We start from the raw sequence: 27,918 nt of genomic DNA, 5'->3' as shown, positions 1-27,918 counted from the left end.
GGCACGGGACCTGGAAGTTAGTTGAGATCACTGGAGTAGCTGAGTCTACTTCACTGATTTCCGGCTTCCAGAGCCAGGCACATACATACCTACACTGGTCCAAACTGGATCTATGTAACTACAGTATGTAAATAATGTTTTTTACATAGTGTATGTAAAACATGTAAATACATGGAGTGTTACTAAAGCCACAACAGTACAATCAGTCTGTAGATGCAGTAAAGCATGCTTGTTATACTCACTGTGGAACCTAAGGGGTTAATCCCCCATATTGTGTAAAAAGGCTCTTTGATCCTCCTACAAGCTGTAACCAGTGCTCTGCTGGACACTGACAGAAGCCACAAGACTGCTATATACTGTTGATGAGAAAAGGTATTTAGCAGTTTATATTTACTAAAATATTTGCATTTCCATGTTCTGTGTACTGTGGGAGACCAGATATAGTGAATGCGGGGTCCGTGGAGAGCGGATATATAGTGAATGCAGGGTCCGGGGAGAGCGGATATAGTGAATGCAGGTTCCGGGGAGACCAGATATAGTGAATGCAGGATCCGTGGAGAGCGGATATATAGTGAATGCAGGGTCCGGGGAGAGCGGATATAGTGAATGCAGGTTCCGGGGAGACCAGATATAGTGAATGCAGGGTCTGGGGAGAGTGGATATAGTGAATGCGGGGTTCGGGGAGAGTGGATATAGTGAATGCGGGGTCCGGTAAGAGCGGATATAGTGAATGCGGGGTCCGGGGAGACCAGATATAGTGAATGCAGGGTCCGGGGAGAGTGGATATAGTGAATGTGGGGTCCACGGAGAATGGATATAGTGAATGCGGGGTCCGGGGTGAGCGGATATAGTGAATGCAGGGTCCGAGGATAGTGGATATAGTGAATGCGGGGTCCGGGGAGAGCGGATATAGTGAATGCAGGGTCCGGGGAGAGCGGATATAGTGAATGCAGGGTCCAGGGAGAGCGGATATAGTGAATGCAGGGTCCAGGGAGAGTGAATATAGTGAATGCAGGGTCCGGGGAGAGCGGATATAGTGAATGCGGGGTCTGGGAAGAGCAGATATAGTGAATGCAGGGTATTGGGAGAGTGGATATCGTGAATGAAGGGTCTGGGGAGACCAGATATAGTGAATACAGGGTCCTGGGAGACCAGATATAGTAAATGCAGGGTCCGGAGAGACCAGATATAGTGAATACAGGGTCCGGAGAGACCAGATATAGTGAATGAGGGGTCTGGGGAGACTGGATATAGTGAATACTGGGTCCGGAGAGACCTGATATAGTGAATACAGGGTCCTGGGAGACCAGATATAGTGAATGCGGGGTCCGGGGTTTAGTAACACCCCAACTGGAGCACTTAGTAACAACTGGAGCACTCAGAATCTGGTGCAGCTGTACATGGGAGCCAATCAGCTTCTAACGTTACCTTTTTCAATTAAGCTTTGACAATAAAACCTGGAAGCTGATTGGTTTCTAGGCAGAGTTGCATCAGATTTTATACTCTCCAGTTTTACAGTCTATTCAAACAGAGTATTGGCAATATTTGGGATGGATGTGACCCACTTTTGTGCTTCACCTACAGTTTTGTACTCCTGAAGGGCAAAGCAACATGTTCTATCTAACAGTGGTCCCAGCTGCCTACCTTCCTGTTGCATTCATCCAACAGGACTGAAGAGAGGAAGCCCTTTGGGTTGGGACTTGGAGCTTACACAGGGCTGAGGATTCCTCTTTTTCCACCATGTGACAACACCGAGCGCCTGAATGGCCAATCACTAAGCACCAGCATTTTGAAGTTGATTGGCGTGATTTAGCAGGAAGGGTAGTAAGTCATGATCCTCAAATCCGGAGGTATTTTCCTTTGCTTCTGGTGGCCAAATGGAGCAATGCATTGAACAATCGAAGAGAAGTGTGAACAGCTGGTTGGGCGGTGAATGGATCTGTGGCTTTGCCACTTTAAAGTTTTCTTGCTTACAGGACGACATAGACTAACATTGTGTTTCTCTGCCTGCAGAACTATACATTATCGCTTTTGAATCAGTTAACCGACACCCTTACAAATCCGGACATCAAATCATCGAGTTTATTCACCAATCTGAGCAATGTGATATATTTTGGTGTAAACAGCATAGTGGGTTCTGCTTTGTCATCGTGTTCTCAAATCGCATGGACCACACAACAGGTAAAGTCCCCTGTAGGTGATATTGATTTGTTTTACTGTACCTTGATTTGCATACACGGAGCACCTTCTACTTGCTCAACACTTTAGCTTTCCATCCAGGCATTGTTGTATTGGTAGCTGGTAATATGAGAACCCCTCATTGTGATACAGGATAAGAGTTCCCAAATATGCCGTTGCATGTTTTCTCAAACATATAGATTGCCTGCTAAAAAAAAATGTCAGACGTTTTTAAGAGCCGCCAATCACATTTACTGCTGTCTGCCACATTCTAAACTGTGCTGTTAAGTCCAACCAAGTGCACCCCTCTCTCTTTAATTTACAATTTTTACTTTTACTGAGCACTAGGGACCTCCTGGTCCTGATGTCGTATGCGGCTGCTCTGCCCTTCCTCCTGCCCAACTACAGAGTGCTTTGTATTAAGTGAACCCATTCACAAAATACAAAGGCTTCTGTGAATGGGCAGCGAAGGGGAGAGACTGGCAGAGCTGCTGCTGTATGAGAAGGCAGCATCTTGCAGAGTACAGGGAGCATAGTGATATCTGTACTCCCTGCATTCAGTAAAACTGTCAGATGTAATTTGAAGTTTCTCATTGTTGAATGTGGTTAACTGATGAAAAAAACTGTCACAAATGCTAATATTCTGGTTACAGGACTATAAAGAAATAAAAAGGTGTGAGGTATTACCTGGGCTTTAATATTATAGACCAAATATACAGCGTGTGATAACCTATTACACTGAGACAGAGGCTTTCTTGTATTAGCAATATTTTATCATTTATTTGGGGTAAAAAAATTAAAAAATTTGTTCCTTAGATACAATCATTCACAGACTCTGCTTTGGACATCCTGAATAGCCTTCAGCGTGCCACACTTGCTAATATTTCTGGACAAGTCATTCTGCAAACCCCATTGTTCTCCATGCTCCTGAACAGGTAATTCAAAATGAAAACTTTATTATTCAATGTATCTGTTGCATGTGTTGTAGACAATATACTGATCATCATTAGTGGACAATAAGCTGACCACAATTAATGGACAACACGCTGGCCCACATTAATGGACAACAAGGTGACCATCATTAATGGACAACAAGCTGACCACAATTAATGGACAACAAGCTCACCATCATTAATGGACAACAAGGTGACCATCATTAATGGACAACAAGCTGACCATCATTAATGGATAACAAGCTGACCATCATTAATGGACAACAAGGTGACCATCATTAATGGATAACAAGCTGACCATCATTAATGGACAACAAGCTGACCATCATTAACGGACAACAACCTGACCATCGTTATTGGACAATAAGCTGACCATCATTAATGGACAACAAGCTGACCATCATTAATGGACAACAAGCTGATCATCATTAACGGACAACAACTTGACCATCGTTATTGGACAATAAGCCGACCATCATTAATGGACAACAAGCTGACCATCATTATTGGACAACAAGTTGACCATCATTAATGGACAACAAGCTGACCATCAATATTGGACAAAAAGTTGACCATCATTAATGGACAACAAGGTGACCATCATTAATGGACAACAAGGTGACCATCATTAATGGACAACAAGCTGACCATCATTAATGGATAACAAGCTGACCATCATTAATGGACAACAAGGTGACCATCATTAATGGATAACAAGCTGACCATCATTAATGGACAACAAGCTGACCATCATTAACGGACAACAACCTGACCATCGTTATTGGACAATAAGCTGACCATCATTAATGGACAACAAGCTGACCATCATTAATGGACAACAAGCTGATCATCATTAACGGACAACAACTTGACCATCGTTATTGGACAATAAGCCGACCATCATTAATGGGCAACAAGCTGACCATCATTATTGGACAACAAGTTGACCATCATTAATGGACAACAAGCTGACCATCATTAATGGGCAACAAGCTGGCCATCATTAATCAACAATAAACTGACTATCATAAACAGACAAAAAGCTTACCATCATTAATGGACAACAAACTGACCATCATTAATGGACAACAAGCTGACCATCATTAATGGACAACAAGCTGACCATCATTATTGGACAACAAGCTGACCATCATTAATGGACAACAAGCTGACCATCATTAATGGACAACAAGCTGACCATCATTAATGAACAATAAGCTGACTATCATAAATAGACAACAAGCTGACCATCATTAATGGACAACAAGCTGACCATCATTAATGGACAACAAGCTGACCATCATTATTGGACAACAAGCTGACTATCATTAATGGACAACGAGGTGACCATCATTAATGGATAATAAGCTGACCATCATTAATGGACAACAAGCTGACCATCATTAATGGACAACAAGCTGATCATCATTAACGGACAACAACTTGACCATCGTTATTGGACAATAAGCCAACCATCATTAATGGACAACAAGCTGACCATCATTATTGGACAACAAGTTGACCATCATTAATGGACAACAAGCTGACCATCAATATTGGACAAAAAGTTGACCATCATTAATGGACAACAAGTTGACCATCATTAATGGGCAACAAGCTGACCATCATTAATGAACAATAAGCTGACTATCATGAATAGACAAAAATCTGGTCATCATTAATGGACAACAAGCTGACCATCATTATTGGACAACAAGCTGACCATCATTAATGGACAACAAGCTGACCATCATTAATGAACAATAAGCTGACTATCATAAATAGACAACAAGCTGACCATCATTAATGAACAATAAGCTGACTATCATAAATAGACAACAAGCTGACCATCATTAATGGACAACAAGCTGACCATCATTAATGGACAACAAGCTGATCATCATTAACGGACAACAACTTGACCATCGTTATTGGACAATAAGCCAACCATCATTAATGGACAACAATCTGACCATCATTATTGGACAACAAGCTGACCATCATTAATGGACAACAAGCTGACCATCATTAATGAACAATAAGCTGACTATCATAAATAGACAACAAGCTGACCATCATTAATGAACAATAAGCTGACTATCATAAATAGACAACAAGCTGACCATCATTAATGGACAACAAGCTGACCATCATTAATGGACAACAAGCTGATCATCATTAACGGACAACAACTTGACCATCGTTATTGGACAATAAGCCAACCATCATTAATGGACAACAAGCTGACCATCATTATTGGACAACAAGCTGACCATCATTAATGAACAATAAGCTGACTATCATGAATAGACAAAAATCTGACCATCATTAATGGATAACAAGCTGACCATCATAAATGGACAACAAGCTGACCATCATTAATTGGAAATAAGCTGACTATCATAAATGGACAACAAACTGACCATCATTAATGAACAATAAGCTGGCTATCATTAATGGACAATAAACTGACCATCATTGATAACGGGCGGACTGACCATTTGGAAACTCGGGCACTGCCCGAGGGCCCGGAATCAGTAGGGGGCCCCATGAGATGCCCCTGGTACCTTTTTCATAGGCTTTTTTGAGTTTGGGCAAGGACACAGGTGCCCCATGATCCCCTATTACCTGGGGCCCCATGAGTTGTCAGTCCGCCTCTGATTGATAACCTTGTGTTTCCCCACCAGCGTGAATTCCTCGAAGATTGGTAGCAAGACCTTGTCTTTTCCTGGCCAGTCGGAGAAAGTGGTTTTCTCGTCTCAGTCGTCATTACAGTCATTGCTGTCACAAATGCCTTCTATTCAAATTCAGGTGAGGGGAATAGGGAAGAAACAACAGAGGACAGATTGGGGTTGCCACCTCATCCCTTTAAACCGGAACACATATGAATTACACAGATTCTGTAGCTGATTTTGGTGATAATTAAACTCACTTAGTGCCTTATCTGCAATATATTAGCCGCACAACCTGTGTAATTCATATGTGTTTGGTTTTAAAGGGATGAGGTGGCAACTCTAGGACAGACACCTCCAATCTGAGCAGCAGCAAAAAATTACCCTTGTAAAGTTACTGAACATCCACTTTAATACTTTATTTATCTGGCCATACAGGCTCCAGATTTACTGTGAAATCTCCTTTAAAATGATGAAAACTATGTAACATGAGGGGCTAGCTAATTGATATATTAATTTTATTTCTGGAACTGGAGAGGGTACTGGCCTGGGATGGACAGGGCAGGAGGGGAAGGGAAAAGCGAGTAGGGGGTAGTCCTGTGTGGGCCACCAACTGGACGTAGCAAGAGTTAACTGTAGAGATCTTTATACCGAAAGTAGGGTGCGATCTATATTCAGCTAGGTATCATACCCACTTATACTTGCTTCATATCACCGAGTGACCCAGTCCAGGTAGCAGGCTTGTGTGGCATACCTAGTAAGAGCTCACCAACAAGGGGCTAGCACCATCCCTCCTATAAGGGGCCAGGGCCCCATCAGTTCAATCGAGGTGCTCAGGCAGCTGATAGAAAAGGGGAAGGGGTTCATGGACAGGTAATTGGCGCGGTGGGTGACAATCCTAAAAACCGATCCCCTGTGGCTCCCCCTGCAGCCCAGCCTGCTTCTCCTGCTCTCTCTTCCACTGGCCTTCAGCTGCTGCAGGGGGAGCCATAGGGGATTGGTTTTAGAGATTGGCCCTAAAACTCCTCAACATTGGTTCCAGTAATTGCCCCCACCACATCAATCACCCTTCCCTTATGGCTTCTCCACTTCTCCCTTTTGCTGACTGTCAGTTCTTGCAAGCCTCTTCCATTCCTGAATGAACACAGTGAATGATCAATACAGATCAGTTACTGTGTTCATTCCTAACTGAAACATAGTAACCTGTGTTTATGCTTCAGTTTATGAATGAACAGTTAGCCTCCGTACAGAGCGCCTCATGTTCATTCATTTTGCAGTGCGGCTGGGGCTGCAAGCAAAGGGATTGAGGAATCTGTGACCTCAATCTCTCTCTGTCTCAAAAGTGAGATATCAGGGGTCTATTTCACTAAAGCTCCTCCAACAGGGCTGTTAAAAAATGTAAAAAAATAAGAAAAATAAAATGGTAAAAAAAAACTTATTCACCGGTCAGGTAGGCTGCACGGGACCCCAAAGTTTCTAACAGTAGCCCTGCCTAGACCTCTAATGGTAACGCTGTCCATTTGCATGCTTTCAATTTAAATATGAACATTTGATAAGTTCAAGTTATCTCATACTGTGAGGGATAATAAATGTCATTTTTTTTCTTTGCAGATGATGAGTTTTACAACGAACCCCTTTATTGCAGACTCTTCTTTCAATGTCACCGGAAACGTCATTGGCCTGTCCATCCTCTCAGAGAGTAAAGAGATCGGTGTACACAATTTAACAGATAACTTCCAGGTTTGTTGTCATCAGTGCTAAGACCAGGTCCTCTATCCTCCAAAGCAAACTTCCAGGTTTGTTGTCATCAGTGCTCAGACCAGGTCCTCTATCCTCCAAAGCAAACTTCCAGGTTTGTTGTCATCAGTGCTCACACCAGGTCCTCTATCCCGCAAAGCAAACTTCCAGGTTTGTTGTCATCAATGCTAAGACCAGGTCCTCTATCCTCCAAAGCAAACTTCCAGGTTTGTTGTCATCAGTGCTAAGACCAGGTCCTCTATCCTGCAAAGCAAACTTCAAGGTTTGTTGTCATCAGTGTCAGACCAGGTCTTCTATCCTCCAAAGCAAACTTCCAGGTTTGTTGTCATCAGTGCTCAGACCAGGTCCTCTATCCTCCAAAGGAAAAAGGCCAAAATGCACCCATCAATGAGCTGCAAACTTCTTCAGAGGTAGCAGGTTATGCCTTTTATGTTGAAGCTTCCATTGCAGTTGCCTTTTTTGCCTCCCCCTCGGCCTGGCTCCAGTTGTTGTACTTGGCCAATGACCATGGACCTGGAGCCATTTTGTTGCTTATCTTGTCCATGTCCATGTTGATTCAGAGCTTAGTTAATGATGAGAATCTTAGATCCTGACTTATATCCCCCGGGTACATATATAATGGTTGAACGTCTCTTGTATCTGGCGAGAAAACTAATAGCTAGATATTGGCTGTCTAGTACGATACCTACTAAGAAACGATGGGTGGAAGATGTTAATTCTCTCCTTTTGAGGGAATAACTTACCTACCGTCACCGTAACGCTTTGTGTAAATTTAAGCCTATTTGGCAGAGCTGGTTAGATACGCCCAGACTGGCCCCTTCAGGGTTGATAATGAATAGACTTTTGCAAATGTGAGACATAACGGCTAACTCATTGCTAAGATAAGGCTTGGGTACTCGTCTGCAGTAGTTGTTGTTGTCTTTTTCCTTTCTATTTTTATGTTTAAAAAAAAACCTTTTGTTTTGTTTTTTTTTTCTCATTTACTTTTACTTTGCAAGATGTCGATTGTTATGTCATTGGTTATCCCCAGCAATAGGCTTTCATATGTTTGTTCTGACTCAATGGGCTCTCATATGTTTGTTCTGACTGTGATTGCTCTATATATGTGATGTATGCCACTACATGTATTCCTCTGAATGATTGTTACTTGCCCTTTTACAGTATTTGTTTATGTACTCCTTTTCAATAAAAAAAAAATGAGGAGAATCTCTGCTGACTTCCATCATCCAATCATGTGCAAGCAAAAATGCAGTTTTTTTTTTTAATTTTCCTAGTATGTGATTGGGTAGTGAAGCTTCCCCTTATTTATTAAGCTCTGGAGCAAATTCCCATGTAGAGTGCAATTCACTTGCAAAGTGCAGAGTTGCCTATAGTAAATCAACCTCACTGTCACGGGGGTGAAGCAGTGAAATCATCCACTCAAGTGATCTTCAAGACCATCCAACACTGGAGCATACCTAGGGTGGACTCTTGAAGTAGAGGGTGACAAGGAAGTGTGGATGGGATAGTACAGCTTGCTGGGTAGGAGTAGATGGGTTGTTTGCAGACATTGCCCCTCTTTCCCAAATGGGAGGTTAACAGTGTTTCGTTCAAATAGAACTGACCTAAAAAAAAAATATGCAGTGTAAAATTTAACTGCTGCCCCTGACTGCAGGTCTGAGGAGATCTGGAGTGAGATTTGGTGATGTTACTACTATACTTGGATCAGTGTTCTCCTTGCTGGAGGAGCTGGCATAAGGAAGTAAAGCCCTGCCTCTACCAAGATGGCCACCTCCATGCAGAGACACAATGCAGAACAAGGAATGGTAAGACAGTAATGGGTAAAACCAGCTGCAGGGACACCACAGGCAGTACTGATGACTAGCCTACTGCCCACCAATTTTTATGCACAGCCTCCAGAGTTGGATTCCTCTTTAAGCCCTGTTTCACATATGTGCGTTCCTCTGGGGCGCGTTTTGCGTGGGCATGAGAGCCTATTCATTTGAATGGACTCCCGTGCCCTGGGACACGCAGGGAAGAAGTCCCTGCATTTCTTTGGAAACCGCAGCCCGCACAGGAACCTCAGTTCCCAGTGCGGTTGTGATTTCCAGTGCGGGCGACATGCCATTAGAATTAATGGCACCCACCCGCGGGTCCGCATTCTTCTGTGTGGGTGGTGCCGCTGCACGGATTTTGTGTGGATCAGCAGCGGCACCATCCGCACATATATGAACCTAGCCTAAATGATGTTCTTGTCATTTTATTTTACTAATGCTCTTTTTCTGATGGCAGCTCTTTCTCCCTCAAAGTCCGACTAACGCAACAGACATGCAGACGACTACAGACAAAGCTTTACAACTGTCTCTGATGGCCCCCACAGCGGGCAGCACTTTGGTTATTATCGTGTCTGTAAACCATGGGGTGGACCTGGATCTATACCAAGTGAAGAAATTAGTGCCAAAAGCACGCGTAACTCAGACCAGTGACACAGGTAGCAACTGCTTCAAATATACTGTATATTGCACTTGCTGTGGCTAAGTGATAGCAAATTCTAACAGTTTGATGTCTTTTTTTTATTATTATTTTTTAAATGTATAGCTTATGTGTTCAACTTTTTTTTTTTTTAAATATAATATCTTTGTTTTACAAATAAACATTGAACACAAGGTACATACCTAACACTAATGCCACAGAGGGCATTATAGTTATTCTAAACAGAATACAGAGCAGAAGCTGTTTGCCTTCAGGCTGCCTGTCTCTGACTAAAATGATTATTATTATTATACAGGATTTATGGTGCCAACAGTTTGCTCAGCGCTTTACAATATAACGGGAGACAGTACAATTACAATATAGTTCAGTACAGAAGGAATATGAGGGACCGGCTCGTGGAGCTTACAATCTAAAGGAAGGGGGAGGTGATACAAAAGGTGATAGCTGCGGGGGATGATCTGGTGGAGGTGATTCAAGTTCAGTTATTAGGTGGAGGTGGGGTAGGCTTCCCTGAAGAAGTGAGTTTTCAAAGATCGCCTAAAGGCAGACAGGGTGGCGGCTGACCAGACATACTGTAGTAGAGAGTTCCAGAGGATGGGAGAGGCTCTGGAGGAGTCCTGGAGGCGAGCACGGGAGGAGGTGATGAGGAGCTAGAGAGGAAGATATCTTTGGAGGAGCAACATCTGCATAGGCAAGGGTGGGGAGGAGTAATTTCCTTGACTTATTTTAAAGCAATACTTACCTAATCCTCATCGCGATCCAGCAATGTGAACAACAGCCTTGGCCTCATCATTGGCTGAGACAGCAAGTGGGAGCCATTGGCTCCTGCTGCTGTCAGTCACAGTCAATCAGCCAATGAGGAGAGAGGGGGCGGGGTCAAGGTCATATGTGAATGGACACACGGAGCAGTGGGTGTCCCCATAGCAAACTGCTTGCTGTGGGGGCACCCGACAGGAACCAGGAGAGCCTACGGGGGACCCGAGAAAAGAATCCAGGCTGCTCTGTGCAAAGCCACTGCACACATTAGGTAAGTACAGCATGTTTGTTATTTTCCAAAACAAAAAAAGGAACCTGTAATATGTGTGTACCAATTTAACGTAAAGCCATGCACATACTGTACGCGGTGCAATTGTTTCTGTCAGCATTGCTTTAACTGGTTCTGATCCATTGTCCGTATTTATAAACATCCTTGGGTGGAAACAGTGATAACAGGGTCATGGCTGCAGCTGGATGGTTGGCAGCATTGAATCATGAGAGATGAAGTTCAGGAAAGAAATTTTACAATGGCAATCTAAGGACCTTTGGACTACAATTCTCAATGTGAATTGGGTATAAGGGAAGAGAGAGTTGTATTTTCTGTGTGCTGAGGACCAGAGTCTTTCCAGGCAGCTATCATCTGAACAGTGAGAGCCCGGTTGCTGTATCGCTGGGACTGGTGAGAGGACCCTGCTGCCATTGACCTGTTGCAGCTAGCAGATAGTGAGCATATAGGGACTGGCCTTCTACATAGCAGCATTATTTACTACTACAAGCAGACTTTACTCAGGTGCTTCACCGTAAAGACTGGGCCCCAACGCTAGCCAACTGAAGAACTAGGGCGAAAGACTGCTCACTTAGATAGCTGCTTCACAAGAACTTTGCCTATTGTCCATAGTAAAAGGTACCTCTTTAGGGAGTTTTACAATTTTTAATTTCATTACTGCCATTTATAAAGAGTACACTCTAAAGTGGATATAGCCAACTGTTTACAGAGGAGTTACCGTGGTATTGATTATCATTGCTGTTACTAATTTCTAACGCCACTACTTATTGCTGATTTTGTGAATTATCACCAATTTAGCTACATAGAACTCCACATTGTCTAGTGAACTGTGATTGGCCTAATTCTTTAGTCACTCATTTATGTGCATGCTGCTATTTACTGCAACCCATTACAATATATTGAGTTCATTTACTACAAACCAGACTGATGTTTGCTTTTTGATACTGAACCTTTGTTGTGTGCGGGTTCTCTATATTTGTTCTCCCAGCAGCAGTGCAGTATCCATTTGCCTACCCTGGTGTGTCAGTGGAGCTAGGGTTGTTCTCAGAGTTGAGGCAGAACAACAGAGAACCCAATCTACCAGCAGCTCCTACAGGGGTAGTGCAACAATTCTTTTCTCAGAATATATCACAGGACACCATAATCTCTCCCATTGTTTCCTCATTGCTTGCTCCAAACCTGAGGCTTAGCTGAGCTCAGAGGGGTGATGGTTGGGTGGGGATTCCTGCCCTTTTTGGCCAGTGTCCATACAGCTGAAAAAGACAGCATAGCTAAAGATGAAGTGCTCTGTGTCCTTTGATGTACTCCAATAAATGGATCTTACAGGTGAACCAAAAATCCTAATTTTTGCTATAGTATCAGATAATATATATCATTGATGCTGAATAGATAGAGTATCTATATTTATGTCTCCTATGTGTGATGTATACCGTTGATACGTAGCCATCCTCTTCTCTAGACTCCCACACATGGATGGTGACTTCAGAAATGTTCTCTGATCCCACGGCTAAACAGATATTCCTTGTGGCCCCCTCCAATGGTTCCACGGTAAACAACCTTCGGTTTGGCGTCTCTACTTTTTCAGCAAATTGCGCTTACTGGAATTCGAACCTTCAGAAGTGGAAATCTGACGGCTGCAAGGTACCAACTTACGGCCCGGCTGAGATTACACACATAAATAGCTATGTGACACATTGTTACATTGTTAGCATGGCGTGTCCCCACTTAACAGCCAAACTGGAGTGTGACTTCATAGACTGCTTCAAATAAATATGCTCCATACATACTTAAATGCTAATCACCTGTCAGTTTCCCTAATGCCTTGAAGACTCTGTTGGAGTCATGCAGTCAAGGTAGTTTTGGTCTCTAATTCTTTCATTGAGGTCATAATGAAGATTTATGTGCTGAGCCTCTTGATTCTTAGAGTCAGAAGTACTTTGCCATTGCTGATTTCTCCTTAAAAAAAAAAAATTTTTCTTCGCTTGGCTATGATGCTTCAGAATTGTGCGTTCTTGGTAGGTGGGTGTGGTAGTGCAAAATAACAGACAAATACCCCCAGCGCTCAGAGGACCTCTACAAAATCTCATCGATGTGTGAACAGTAGGAACCAGGGGCGGACTGTCCATTCTGGCACTGCCCGAGGGCCCGGGGTCAGTAGGAGGCCCCATGAGATGCCACTAATACTTTTCATAGGCTTTTTTGGGTGTGGTTTGAGTGTGAGCGAGGACACAGGAGCCCCATGATACCTTATTGAACAGGGGCCCCATGAGATGTCAGTCTGCCCCTGGTAGGAGCCAATAGTATATCTTCAACTGGAATGCTCCACCGGTGCAGCTCTCCTCAGATAGGGGAATCTAGCAGATAACTGTAGGAAAAACAATCAGGAGAGTGCAAACGCCGAGTGCACAACCAAAAGATTTATTGTTATACACACTTGAGACAAATTTATACTCACAAAAGAGGAAACAAAATGCAAGCACTGTATCACAACAAGAGTAGCTCCATTGTAGTGTGGTGGAGTGTCTCCTGAGCCAATGCACCTCCTGATCGGCAAGCTGACATGTTTCGGGGGACGTACCCCCTTCCTCAGAGCCATCACAAGCTCTGAGCAAATGCACCGAGCAAGTGAAGTTTTGATGGGATACTAGATACTAGATGGGATAAACTAGTAACTTTTACAGAAATATCTCCTACTGGAGTCCTTGACATTTTGGTAGGAGCAGGTCCTGATGCCGGCTTACCTATAGTTGACTTTTACATTTACCTAATATTTTGCCCAATTTTTTTTTGTTGGACCCGAATCCTCAACCAGCTAACTTATTCCTCTCTGCTTCTGTGTGCGTTGTAGGTTGGCCCCGAGACCACCACAGAAGTAGTCCAGTGTCTCTGCAATCACCTCTCGTACTTTGGGAGTTCATTCCTGGTGCTCCCAGTACAGATCGATGTCACCCGTACAGCAGAATATTTTTCTCATATCTCAGAGAATCCTGTCATTGTCATATTGCTGGCATGCTTCTACTTTTGCTACATTATTGGTGTTCTATGGGCAAGACGGAAGGACCTCAGGGACCTGGTGCAGGTAATTTTACTTACACATTCCTATTGTTTTGGACACCAGGAGTCCTGTGCAGGTAGCTTTTGGAGCAAAGCTTTAAAGCATTGACCTTGACCCCAAACCCATTCCTAGCACTTAAGCTCAAGTTTGAGCTGCTTGTATTTTACTGTCCTTGGTTTCCCTCCATCAACATGCTAAGAGAATTTTTAAATAAAACTTTGCTGTTTTACTACGTTGCTTTTTTTTTTGGACCCATGGGTGGTTATTTACTAAAACTGGAGGGTGCAAAATCAGGTGCACTTCTGCACAGAATCAGCTTCTAAGTTTCATTGCCAAAGCCTAATTGAACAAGCTGAAGTTAGAAACGGATTGGTTTCTATGCAGAACTGCACCAGATTTTGCACCCTTCAGGTTTAGTAAATCTCCCTCATAGATGTCATCTCTTTATCTCTGTGCTCCTAAGAAGCTCAGCCTGCATTCTGGGCACACTCTGGCTGTGCCAGAACTCCTGGCTTCCATGCACATGTGCGGGATGATGTCATCCCTGACTAACCAATCAGGAGGCCAAAAACCCAGCACTTGTGGAGAAGATGACAGTGGCTGGTGAGGGATGTAAGTGCCACATTGCTGGAAGGTGCAGGTGAGTATATGCGAGAGTTTAGTTCCGCTTTGCCCCATCACATAATTTCAGCTAAACCCCTAAATCTGAACACTGATGAAAACCCCCTAACCTGATCCCTAGCACAATCTTTAACACCAAACAAACACTACGTGCACCAGATCTCTGCACAGTTCCAGTTTTTTATCTGCTACCGGAATAGAATATGGCAAGAAACCTCCCAATGGGGACATGTTCCATTGACAACTGTACAAGGTGGGATTTCCCCTCACTTTGCATAGATGTTCTGTCATTACCTGTTGTATGTCCAGGACAGAAAATGTATGTGTGTTGGGAAAGGAAATGAATGTTCCCAAAAGGGAATAGAGAGCAATAAAACCTGCTAGAATATATAACCTTTCCCCACCCTGTCCAAAACTAGAGGTCAACTTTGGCTGAAGCTCCCCTTTAAACTACTATCTTTGAGTTTATCTGTAAACATTCTCTTTATTTTATATTGAGTGAGGAAAGGTTGGAACGTCTGTTAATTCATGTTCTTTTGTAGGTCTTTATCAAGGAGATTCCCCTTCACTTTCTATCCTGAAGACATAACAGGAAGTGAGAGGAAAGTGAGGGGACATTCTGTTTTAAAGTTTTTACCAGAACAGGCATACCCATTGTAAGATTTCCCAACACCACCTGTTCCAGCGACAACTGAAAAATTAGCCTGGTGGAAAAGTTCAGGTTGAAGGCCTTTTTTGGTACATTCAATGGCTAAAAGCATCAAATACAGCCAACGCACTTTGGGGGGGAGGGGGGTCTTTGGCTGTATTTGATGCTTCAAATCAGGGGTCTCCAAACTTTCTAAACAAAGGGCCAGTTTACTGTCCTTTAGATTTTGAGGGGGCCAGAACTGTGGCCAGTGAGAGCAGAAAACGCCCTTGGGTCAATGTCCCATCATTGGTATTAGTTGGAGGAATATTGCCACATCATTGATGTCAGTGGGAAGAAAAGTGCCCTGTCTTCGGTGCTAGTGGATAGAAAAGTGCTCTGCCGTTGGTGTGACTGGGCGGAATAGTGCCCTATTGATGGGGTCATTGGTAGGAATACCACCCCATTGTTGGGGTCATTGGTAGGAACACCACCCCATTGTTAGGAATTAGACCCTATTGTTGGTTTCAGTGACAGGAACTTTTCCCCGTTGTTGTCAGTGGGAGTGGAGGAATAGTGTGTCGGTTGGACTAACAGTGCCCCAAAGACAAGAAAACAGCAGGTAAAGGGCCACATGCAGCCCTCGGGCCATAGTTTTAAGACCACTGCTTTAAATTATTCAATGTTCCAAAAGGTCTTTGAAGTAAGATGAACTTTTGTACAAGGAGCTCCACAGTACACATCCAACAATTTACCATCTGGAAGGTCCTTCCTTTGTTGCTATCAGAGAGGTAGAAACCTAGGACCAGAACAGGGTCCACCTATATTATATTCCAACCACAGATCTGCTTCTTTGAAAGAAAAATCACTTTATGGTAGACCCATCAGAACCAATTTTCACTTCTATCAATCCAGCGCTACCACACACAACAATGTGCAATGTGGGATTTCCCAATACTTACATTATAAGATAATAGTCACCAGGAAAAATACAAAAAATACAAAAAACAGACAGGAGAGGAAAGACAGGAAAACCTCACTTCCTATCAAATGTAGGGGGGGGGGGGCTGCAGCCCATAGTGGCACCGTTTAATTCTAAATTCGGTGATTAGCCAGCACTTCAATATGCAGAAAAGTAAAGTAGCAGAAAGTTTACAGTAACCCCAAAGAAACCATATTTGTGGAAGTTTGCAGGCCTTCTTTACCAAGGTGCTATGTCTTGTTACTTCGATAATGAAGGCCTGTGTGCCACCAAAACATTGGTGTCACAGTCAGGGGTCAGGCTCGGAGACCAGTAGCTATAGGAGTAGAGAGACCAGCAGGAAAAGTACACCAGCGGGTCACCCTGGTGGATGACACATGCTCAACTGGGGTGTGGGGTCTAATCTTTAATTGGTATTCACAGGGCTCCTGATGGTGGAGATGGGTTTTGCTGTGTGTTAGTACCATGTCGTAGTCCTGAGGATCACCCCACCAGGAGTTGCGCAAGCCAAGGTCCAGTAGCAGAAAAAGATGACTTTTCTACATATTGGAGTGCTGGCTATACTCTGACTTTGAAATAAAACCCAGCAGGGTTTCTAAGTGTTCTCTACCTTTTCCAAAATTACAAAAAAAAGTTTGGCTACAGATACACTGTAAGTTTACTTTTTATCTTTGCTTGTCTTTATTCTAAACATGACATAACTATTATTTCTACTTCTAGAAGCGAGTAATGGTATCTCGAGATAATGATCCTTGTGGATTATACCGCTATCTGATAACCGTGTATACCGGGCATCGGCGTGGGGCAAGTACCAGTGCCAAGGTGAGAAAAACGGAATTATTAAGATACTTAATTTTCTTTTTCGTAGAATGTTAACCATAAACCGAATGCCATTGGGAACATTGGTCTACAGAACATCACTGGCCCTTGATGTCTTGTTTGTCTCTAGGTGTACCTGTCTATCGGTGGATTACACGGTCACTTCGGCCCTATTATCCTATCAGACACCAAATCTAAAGTGTTCAAAAAAGGCAATAAAGACATCTTCCTACTTTTTTTGCCGTATCCTCTGGGTGAGCTTAAGAGCATCACACTCAGCCATGATGGGTCAGGTCCTCACAAAAGATGGTGAGATGAAAGTCTGGCAGTAATGACTGAAAGTTCTATGCCATGTTCATTAGACTTTACCTGGGCCTCTTCTTTCCTACCACAGGTATGTAACCCAAGTGACAGTTCAGGATGTCCAACTGAGGAAATCTTGGCACTTTCTGTGCAATGCATGGCTAGTTGAACCAGCCAAAGGAGACACTTCGAGCAAGACCTTCACAGCTGCTAATGATGAAGAATTAAGAAGCTTTAGGTACGCAAATGTGCTCAATGCGTTTCGCCCGACCAATAGGTGTCTTCAGGAACGGTGTTTGGTGTATTATTTATATAACAAGGGTAAAGATAACATAGTGAGGCTGTACACATTTTTCACAAGTTTCCTGTTGGTGGACATTATTCTTTGTTTTAAAAATGAAATATGCCTTGGTTTGAGGTTTTCACACCTCTTGTGTATGTTCTGCCCGCAAGGAATATCTTCATGAAGAAAACGTTACGTGGCTTGCGAGATGACAACATCTGGATATCGGTCTTAAATCACCCCGCGCGCAGTGTATTCACCCGTGTTCAGAAAATGTCCTGCTGTATGTGTCTTCTCCTCTGTACCATTGTCATCAATCTGATGTTCTGGGAAATGCCTCAATCCAACTACCCCATAATCTTCAGCATGGGTGAGTGCCTGATATCTGAATTCTCAAACATCAATACTGGCCAATCCCATATGGAAGAAAAATATATTTGAAATATATATAAAAAATATCCTTCCCAAATATATTGACAAATATTTGAAATACTACAATTTTGGCCATATTCAATATATTTCAAAATATATTTCAATAGGTATATATATACTGTATGCTGAAATGCGTTATTATTTCAAAATATATGAAAAATATTATTAAAAATACATTTCAAATATACTGTATGTCTTTAAAAATACAAATCTACATTTTTGGAATGCATTTACAAATATATGTAAAAATATATGTTAAAATGACTTTTTTATATATAAAAAAAAAAATCTAAAGAATATATTTAAACATATATATACATTTTTAAAAATATATTTTTAAAAAATATATTCTTCAGATTTTTTTTCACATATAAAAAAATCATATATTTGTAAATGCCAAAAATGTAGATTTGTATTTTTAAAGACATACGGTATATTTGAAAATGTATTTTTAAAAATATTTTTCATGTATTTTGTAATAAAAACACATTTCAACATACAGTGTGTATATATATATATATATATTGAATATGGCCAAAATTGTAGCATTTCAAATATATGTCAATATATTTGGGAAAAATATTTTTTAAATGTATTTCAAGTATATTTTTCTTCCATGTGGGATATATATGTGAAGGTTTCCTTGAAGAGACCATGTTACCTACAAACATGTGCAGGTATTTTAAATTCCTACTTGCAGTGTTTATTGCAAAGTTTACGTTCTGTAAATTAATTTTAGTCACTTGCAACATGCCTTTGAACTTGCTAGACTACTCTAAAAAGAGTCAATTCCCTAACATTGCCTGAGTTTCTAATTACTGCCTGTGCTGACCCAGCTCATCTGCTCCTCCACCCATCTCCCTAGATAACCTTTTATGTAGCTGCCAGGGGAGAAGCAAATGGGAATACTGTCACTTAAGCTGCGGGGGCTGCTGACACTACAAACAAGATGGCGGTACATAAAAGCAGTCTCTATTGGTTTTGGTGGTTTACCCTCTCTGGTAAACCACTTAAACTACTGGAGATCCCAAGTTGGACTAAGGACCAGGGGCGGACTGACCATTTGGAAACTCGGGTCAGTAGGGGGCCCCATGAGATGCCCCTGGTACCTTTTTCATAGGCTTTTTTGAGTTTGGGCAAGGACACAGGGGCCCCATGATCCCCTATTGCCCGGGGGCCCCATGAGTTGTCAGTCCGCCCCTGCTAAGGACTATCGACTATGGGATTTGTAGTGTACATGACTGCAACTAACGTGCACTCCTTGTTCCAAAACAAATGAAAGCGAGAGGAAAAAGGACAGGTTAATCAATGAAAAATAGATTAAGGGGCCATTAAGCAGTGGATGTGGATGGATTTTTTTTTTTTAGAATAAAGATACCGTTTAGATTTTTGTTATTGTGTTTAGATATGCATTAAACTGTCTTTCCTTTATTGCAGGTGACATCAACATATCCTGGAAAGACATCATGATAGCGATTGAAAGTGCACTGCTCATGTTTCCCGTCAACCTGCTCATCATCTACATCTTCAGAAACACTCAGGTCAAGAATAGTAAACCCAAAGATAAGAAAGGCAATAAAAATGCCAACGCCAAAAAAAGCCCATCCAGCCAACAGAGTCTGGCCACCATACTGGAGGTGAGGTTACAGATGAGGCTCAGTGGTCTTTGACTTCCAGTGCTAGTTTTCTGCCCTCAGGAATAAATATTCCTTCCTCATTCTATTTTTTTTTTTAAGGACTTGGCAACGGTGGCAAGAACTCTGAGCCAAACCTCTTGGAATAATATGGAAGTGGACCTCAACCAAGAGCCAAGTCCAGATTTTACTGTTCTTCTGCAGATCATCTCACAGCTGCTGCAAAAGCAAATACCTTCTGGAAGTAAGTCTAAGTTTGGCCATGATTCATTTTAGTTCATTCAACCAGTGGGTTGAACGAAAAAAAAAACAATCCGATTCCCCCATCCACACATTCAATGGGGATGGGGCAATGACTCCCACTCAACTCTTGTATTCTGCCGGAGGAGAGCCTTCCCCACCGGCAGAATACAATGATCAGTGTTGCCAGCTATAGCCGGCGGCACTGATCGCTCAGGAAAAACCTGACAGACTGGTTGTACATAAGTTGATCAATTTATTATTATTATTATATTATTATTGTTATTATTATTATTATATTATTAGTATTATTTTTATATTATTATACAGAATTTATATAGTGCTAACAGTTTGTGCAGCGCTTTACAAAATACAGGGTCAATAGATTGACTTCTGTACAACCAATGAGCCCATACATGGATCCCTGCTGAACCGGCCAAATTTCGATCCATGTATGCAGGGGGCAAAAGGGCCAACTGCCATGGGTGCCCCTGACGGATAGGGCCCCACCCTAAAAAAAATAATATAACACAATATAAAAAAAAATAATAATACCATGATATAAAATATATAAACTTTAAAAAAAATACTTTGTTTTATTAATTGTATCTTGGGAAGTAATATTTTGTCGGCCATCGTCTGTAAACATTTTTACTCTGTACTGATATATCGTATCTTTTAAAAAAAAAATATTTTTCCAGCTCAAGTGAACCACAGATTCCTAAGTAAGGTGGCCTTTGACTGCGTGTGTGTGTGTACGCTTGACCTCAGAATGACATTGTGTAATGCATTTTGAAAATGTGTGGCTGTCATTGAGAATGTAAACCAACTCTGTGTATGAAGGACCCCCCAAGCCTTAGGTTCCTCGGTCCCCCCAAGGTTTAATTCTGGCCCTACTTGCCTTTACATAGGCTATCTCTCCTCCAGTCCATCATGAACACTACTGCCAGGCTCATCCACCTTACCAACCATTCAGTGTCTGCCACCCCTCTCTGCCAATCCCTCCACTCAGTGTCCTCCACCCCTCTCTGCCAATCCCTCCACTGGCCTCCATTCAGTGTCCTCCACCCCTCTCTGCAATCCCGTCACTGGCCTCCATTCAGTGTCCTCCACCCCTCTCTGCCAATCCCTCCACTGGCCTCCATTCAGTGTCCTCCACCCCTCTCTGCCAATCCCTCCACTGGCCTCCATTCAGTGTCCTCCACCCCTCTCTGCCAATCCCTCCACTGGCCTCCATTCAGTGTCCTCCACCCCTCTCTGCCAATCCCTCCACTGGCTTCCACTCGCCCAACGAATAAAATTCAAAATACTAACAACAACTTACAAAGCCATCCACAACTCTGCCCCCAGCTACATCACCAACCTAGTCTCAAAATATCAACCAAACCGCTCTCTTCCATCATCCCAAGACCTTCTGTTCTCTTGTTCCCGTGTCACCTCCTCCAGGACGTCTCCTGTCCTATGGAACTCCCTACCCCAACCTGTCCGGCTGTCTCCTAATCTATCCACCTTTGGACGATCCCTGAAAACCCTTTCTCTTTAAAGAAGTCTGCTTCTACCTAGTAAACCACCATTTATTTCCTCCATCAGCTCATCCCCCTCACAGCTATTACCTTTTGTATCACTCCACCCTTCCTCCTAGATTGTAAGCTCCCAGGATTAGGGCCCTATGTTTCCTCTTGTACCAAATTGTATTGTAATTGTAATGTCTACCTTCATTTTGTAAAGAGCTGCACAAACTCTTGGTGCTATATAAATCCTATATAATAATAATAATAATACATGTATGCCTGGTTTAAGCCACAAAGTATGAGAAGCCATAGTTTATAAATGTGCCTAGATAAAGAATTGCACTTGCTTTCCGTAGAACACGGGTCTTCACTTTATTCTCCCATGCTTGCTTTTTCCATTAGGCCTCATTCACATGGGCTGTAGTACGTACATGTGAACAAGGCCTTAAAGAAAACATCTGATTAACTGGCTCTGGGCAACTCCTTTAATGTTAATGGTTTTTGTATCAGTCTATCTGCCTAACATGATGTTTAAACAACCTTTACCCGTCCCGATCACCTTTTCCAGCCATGATCATTAAATGATAATTCTGCTGCAGACCACCCCCAAAGACCGAGCTAAATCTTGACTGGGTGCCACCATCTTCATATAAAGGAACTGTTAGAGATGGAGATAAGGGCCTAGCTCTTCACTTATGACAAAAAGACAAAATTTGCATATCAGTAGCAGTGCTACTCCAAAAAAAGTCCTGTCTTAAGCTTGCCATACATGCATTGAAATTCGGTCGGTTCAGCTGGAACCTCGAATATGTGGCTGGGGGCATCGGCTCAGTTTTTTTTTTCGTTCAGCCATTGAGCTGAAAGATACATGAAAAAATATTTTCAAATAAAAAAGTGAAACCATTCGCTTGAAATGCATACTGCTTCTGACTTATAGGATAGTTATTATTATTATTATACAGGATTTATGGCGCCAACAGTTTGCTCAGCACTGTACAATATAACGGGAGACAATACAGCAACAATACAGTTCAATACAAGAGGGTTAGGAGGGCCCTGCTCCTTGGAGCTTACAATCTAAGAGATAGTTTCCCATTAAGGTGCCTAGGACATATTTCGGAAGTTTCGTTGACATTGATTTTTTGTTGTTTAGCCCTGACAGTCTCCGTACCGTTGGCTCAGCTCTGTGGTGAGGATTTGCATGCCTTGTTCTGTGGAAATTATGTCTCTCAGAAGCTCAGAAAAGTGTCTACAGATCTTAAGCAGCTGGGGAACCAGCAAGTCCTAGACAAGCAGCAATACGAAGAGTTCTCTACACAGCTACAGATGCTAATGAACGTCCTGGAAAAATCTATACCACCAGTGCCCATTCAAAGGTGAGTCGCTTGTTGGGAATCCCTGGAGTGCCAGACCTCTACAATGGAGGAAAAGTCAAATATTTGCTAAGGTTAACAACTATCAGAGGATTTTACTTAATTTCTCACCGGCACTAGAAAACCAAAGCTTGACTCTGACACTGTCAGCCCAGAGGCTACATTACACTTTAGGGTCCCACATGCATCAAAAGGACCATGTCTCTCCTCAGCCAATTCCAACCTGCCCCAACACATGACTTCAAGATCATTTTGAGAAAGTAGGACGAAGCAATTACTTAACTCCACCAGCTTATCTTGTCTCATCATGCTGTATCTTTAACTGTATCTCGCTGCAAAGAGGGAAGTCACCATACTTCACATCGCAAGGCTTGCATTAATTATTGGCTTGGTCCCTAGGAGGGGTCTGTACCACAGTGGACTCCAACATGGAAATCCTGCCGCTTAGTGAGCTGCATGAAGTTGTATGACAGACCCCAAAGCAAACTTGCAGTTTTGTCCCAGGTTCTATTCCCTGTTGGGTGCACAACAGCCAGTCACACAGCAGTTTAGTCTAGTTGAACTTGGTTGGGGTGTAGGGTGGGCCTTGGAATACTTCAAATTTAGTGCAACAAGTAAAAGAGGATACATTCTGATTACAGCTAGACTCTTCAGGATAAGCCCCTTTGGACAAGCAAATTTTAGGAGCAGTCCTAAGCCAGCAACTCTGGAACAGTCACTCAAACAGTTAATAGCAACAGTCCTTAGGATCTCTCTCTCGGGCCTTTACTCACTTTGTTCCTGTGTCTGTGTACTTGGATGCCTCCTTCCAATACCAGATAGACCCCTGTACTGTGAGCCTCCAGGCCAGGTCCTCAGTGGTCTCCCTCCAAGCTGACTTCAGCAACTTTAGGGATAGGCCCCCAGCTCACCCTGAGCTGGGACCTTGTTGAAACTTATGCAGACTTCAGCAACTTTCTGCAACCAGCAGGACCCAGAACAGCTAAAAGTCATCAAGCTCTGCTCCACTCGCTACAAAGGAGCCAAAAAATTAAATTTACCTTAATCCTCACTATCAACCTAATTAGGATGGCCAGTGGTGTATTTAGGTTTTGTGCCCTAGGCAACATGAAGATCGTCTTCCCCCAAGGACACGGGCCAACACCACCCCCCTTCCCCCTCCCTGGAGAGAGCCTGACATTGACCAACAGCACTCTTGCCCCCCACCTGGTAGAGCCTTCCACTAACTTCCCCCCATCCCCGGTGATAGAGAGAAAGACACTTATCTTCACAGCTCCGGACATCCCGGGAACAAGAGTCAGGCTCTACATACACCTTCAAGCAGCCCACAGCCTCTCTCGGATCCCACCTGGTTCCCATGGCGAGTGTGTTCCTTCTTCCATCCCTTCTTCTGGGGGGAAGTGCTGCCTCCTGAAAAATGCTGCCCTAGGCAAGTGCCTAGTTTGTTGATGGTGCTGCAAAGTATTAAGTTACTCTTTACTTCCAGAACCTCTGTCAGCAACCACTTCCACGTCTGTCAACTGGCTGCTTCTCCTTCCTCTGATTCTCCTTGTACACCACCAAGGGTTAACTTGTGCAATCCACTGTTCCTCTGTTCTCTGGATACACTATGAATATACTTTACATGTTTGCTTTCCGTTCAAGTAACAAGAACAGGCAACTTCCTCAAATAAGAACTGAGTTTGCTGAATTAATCCATACATTACAACTGAGATAGAACATAGGTGGAGTCAGTACAGGAATCTCTGCTTCTAGGCAGCAAGGTACCATGGGATATGTAGTCCTTAGACATTGAAAGTAAACAGCAGAGAAGACGCTGCAAAAGCATGCAGGGAATCCAGGAGGTTTTGGGCTTCATCTTTCTTTGAACTTCTTCATTGGCCAGCCCGGGATGATGTAATTCCCATGCTTGCACAGGAGTCAGTCATCCCAGTTTACAGGGACTGCACTGATGATGCAAACTGAGCTGTTCTTGTACTATATCCTATACAGTTTATACTTGTAAAACTATTATTACAGGTCCCCTCAAAAGAAGGCAATAAAAAAGAAACGTCTCCCTTGGTGGTTCCTTTACATTGGGTGGTTCATTCTGATTTCGATTAGCATTGTGTCCACCTATTTCACCATGATGTACGGATTCCTGTATGGGAAGCAAAGCTCTATCCGATGGATTGTCTCCATGACTCTTTCACTCTTCCAGAGCATCTTCATTCTGCAGCCCCTCAAGGTAAGTGATGGCCTTCAAGTCCTTTTCCACACCAGCTTTCCAGGAAGAATTCCCCATACACAACTTGTTTTACGTTGGCTACTAATGGTGTTTTCTCAGTGAAAAGGGAATTTATGTGTCATTGACAGGTGGTGGGATTTGCTGTGTTCTTTGCTTTGGTGCTGAGAAAGGTGGATGAAGATGAAGAAGATCTTCTGGATGGAGATTTGGGATTACCAGGTTGGTCTTCTGGATTACCCATCTAGCAATTCAGTTAACAAATTCCTTCAGTTTTCTTTTAATACTCCAGACAAATTTTTTTAATAGAGTAGGGAAGGGTTCAAACCTCAGATTTTATTGCTCTCTAGGGTTGATTTACTAAAGGAAACTAGACTGTGCACCTAGCAAGTTCAGTTGCTCAAGAGCTGTTTTTTAATTTTCCTTGCATGTGATTGGATATTCTTTGCAAAGTTAAGCTTTACTTCATTTACTAAGCTTGGAGCATCTGCACTTTGCAAAGCGCACAGTCTCTTTGCCTTCAGTAAGTCAACCCCTTAGTGCCTCCATTTTGGGAGAGCTAATCTCACTATTTGCCATGGGGCCAATATCACCAAGAAAGAATGTGAGGGGGGACTTGTTTGGTGGGATTTACACTTACTTTCCACATGGCTGCACAGGAGAGGAAGTTCAGGGGGAACCACAATGGTTACACAGACAGCAAAACATTTTTGAAAGATTATTGTACATTCCAAGCTCAAAGCTGTTGATCACTGTGTCAGCCCAACATGAGTGTAGCGCTACCTTCGTAAGGGCTTCTGGTAATAGCTGGTTCTTCCCAAATAGTACAGAGGCTGTCCACCACCACAAGCACCAGTCCATACACACTGGCTCCAACTTAGTCTAGGGAATGTCTTTTTGATATTTATTGCTTGAAGAACTTTAAACAGAAGAGGGGTTAGGGCATGGGATACTCCAAAATGTCGCATAGTAACAGGAAGACACTCTTCTCTACGCTCACATTCCAGGATTCTGCTGAGGACAGGCCTTCAAGTCCTGATGGCCTTCAAGTCCTTTTCCACACCAGCTTTCCAGGAAGAATTCCCCATACACAACTTGTTTTACGTTGGCTACTAATGGTGTTTTCTCAGTGAAAAGGAATTTATGTGTCATTGACAGGTGGTGGGATTTGCTGTGTTCTTTGCTTTGGTGCTGAGAAAGGTGGATGAAGATGAAGAAGATCTTCTGGATGGAAACATCCTAGGAGAGCTGTCTTAGTCCAAGCTACTTCTGGCACTTATATCTCAAAAGCGCAGTCATCAAGAATCTATTTGAGGTCATTACTCACAAGTACCCAGGACAACTGCACACTTTTCAGCTTCCTCCGGTTACGGCCCAGTGAGGGAGACAATCCTTCTGTAGAGCCGATCCCCTTATGGTAAATTCCCATAGCCAGCAACTTAGAAGATCACTTCAGGCTTTCAGTTTTGCCACAACTGAAACCTCAAATAACAGCTTCACAGTCCACAGGCTGCCTCAGAGGGGCAGCAGCCCCCTCCCTTAGGCTTGGAACCCTACTGGGGAGAAATAACAATCTCCACAAGGCTCCAGACTATTTATCACCTCCCAGCCACCTTCTGGACACCTCTCCAGGGATTGGCGAGGGCAAGATAAATATTCAGGCTGGTCATTTGCATCTCTCTTTCTATGCACTGGACCTTCTTCCTGAGGCAGGGGAAACCAATCAAACTCCCAGTCTGTGAAACCCTGAGCAGACCAGAACAAACAATCACTGTTCCCTTGACTAAAGAAGGAGCCAAGAACTAAATTAGCCTAGCATCCTATGTTAGAAGGGTGCTATATCAGATCACATGGCTTTGATAGGAAACAAAACATGACATGCCTCAGTGAAGAATTCTTCTGTGACTCTAAAATGTTTTGGTGACTTCCATTATGCTTTAATGTAGCACTACCACCTTAGGAGTTGCTGAGTTTTGGGTCCCCTAAAGCTCTACACAGCCAGACAGCACGCATTTTCCTCCACTCTTTTCACACAGGAGTCATTAAACAGTCCTTGAGCTTGGTCTTGGGATTTTGTTAAAGCGTTTAGAACTTGGATGGGGTCTAGGGGTATATGGGATGCCTGAGGAACTGCAGAAACCAAGGACAAACTCCTTAGCAACTATGTACAAAAATTGTGAATAGCACAGTCTCTCTTTTGAGAACACAAAAGGCTCTCTGGTGTACCTCCTCATACTTTGGATGATTCTTCCTCTACACCCAGCTGCACTGAGTGTATTCCCTGGACAAGGAGGCCCAAGAGCTGTTGGTTTAGAAACAGTCCCAGATGAGAACTAGTTGGGTCTTCCACCTGACTGCCCTCTCCTGCCCTTTCCTGTCAGCTTAGTGGGTTGGTGGCAGTCTTCAGGCTTTTCGCTGGGCTGGCTCCTTCCCTGCTGCTCAGGATGACCTCCCCAGGAGATGGTAGCACAATGGAGATCCTCTTTTCCTGCAAGCTGCCTGTAGTTAGGCCTTCCCCCTAGAGCCCCTTCCCAGGCTCCACGCTCCAGTTTTCCTCTCAATCCATCTTCCACCCGACACTGCTCACTGCTGCACAGGCTCTGCCAATTTTAAGGGTTGTCTTGGTCACCATGCCCAGCCTCCTGCCAGGGGATTTGCCAAGGTCCATCAAACATGCAGATCTGGTCCTCCTCCCCTTTTTGGAAGGGTGGGAGGGCTCCAAAAGCCCGGACCTGTTA

The 27,918-nt window shown here is 43.2% G+C and overlaps 1 protein-coding gene across 1 annotated transcript in view; it reads left to right on the top strand.

The window, feature by feature from the left end:
- Nucleotides 1-27,918, top strand: part of LOC149433898 (polycystin-1-like protein 2) — a 54,456-nt gene that overhangs the window by 22,812 nt on the left and 3,726 nt on the right. Inside the window, exons 8-23 of the mRNA XM_089664310.1 lie at nt 2,014-2,181; nt 2,995-3,113; nt 5,819-5,942; nt 7,415-7,543; nt 9,833-10,031; nt 12,535-12,716; nt 13,924-14,154; nt 17,082-17,183; nt 17,311-17,489; nt 17,575-17,721; nt 17,937-18,136; nt 19,636-19,835; nt 19,935-20,076; nt 22,737-22,959; nt 24,976-25,183; nt 25,312-25,402. Coding sequence (XP_089520436.1) covers nt 2,014-2,181; nt 2,995-3,113; nt 5,819-5,942; nt 7,415-7,543; nt 9,833-10,031; nt 12,535-12,716; nt 13,924-14,154; nt 17,082-17,183; nt 17,311-17,489; nt 17,575-17,721; nt 17,937-18,136; nt 19,636-19,835; nt 19,935-20,076; nt 22,737-22,959; nt 24,976-25,183; nt 25,312-25,402 — 2,644 coding nt within the window. The remainder of the gene's footprint in view (nt 1-2,013; nt 2,182-2,994; nt 3,114-5,818; nt 5,943-7,414; nt 7,544-9,832; nt 10,032-12,534; nt 12,717-13,923; nt 14,155-17,081; nt 17,184-17,310; nt 17,490-17,574; nt 17,722-17,936; nt 18,137-19,635; nt 19,836-19,934; nt 20,077-22,736; nt 22,960-24,975; nt 25,184-25,311; nt 25,403-27,918) is intronic.

This window comes from Staurois parvus, unplaced genomic scaffold (genome assembly GCF_062004578.1).
Source record: "Staurois parvus isolate SC_StPar_1 unplaced genomic scaffold, SC_StPar_1.0 ptg001880l, whole genome shotgun sequence".
Lineage (NCBI taxonomy): Eukaryota > Metazoa > Chordata > Amphibia > Anura > Ranidae > Staurois > Staurois parvus.
Note: the sequence above shows the minus strand (reverse complement) of the source record. Positions and strands in the feature narration are given on the sequence as shown.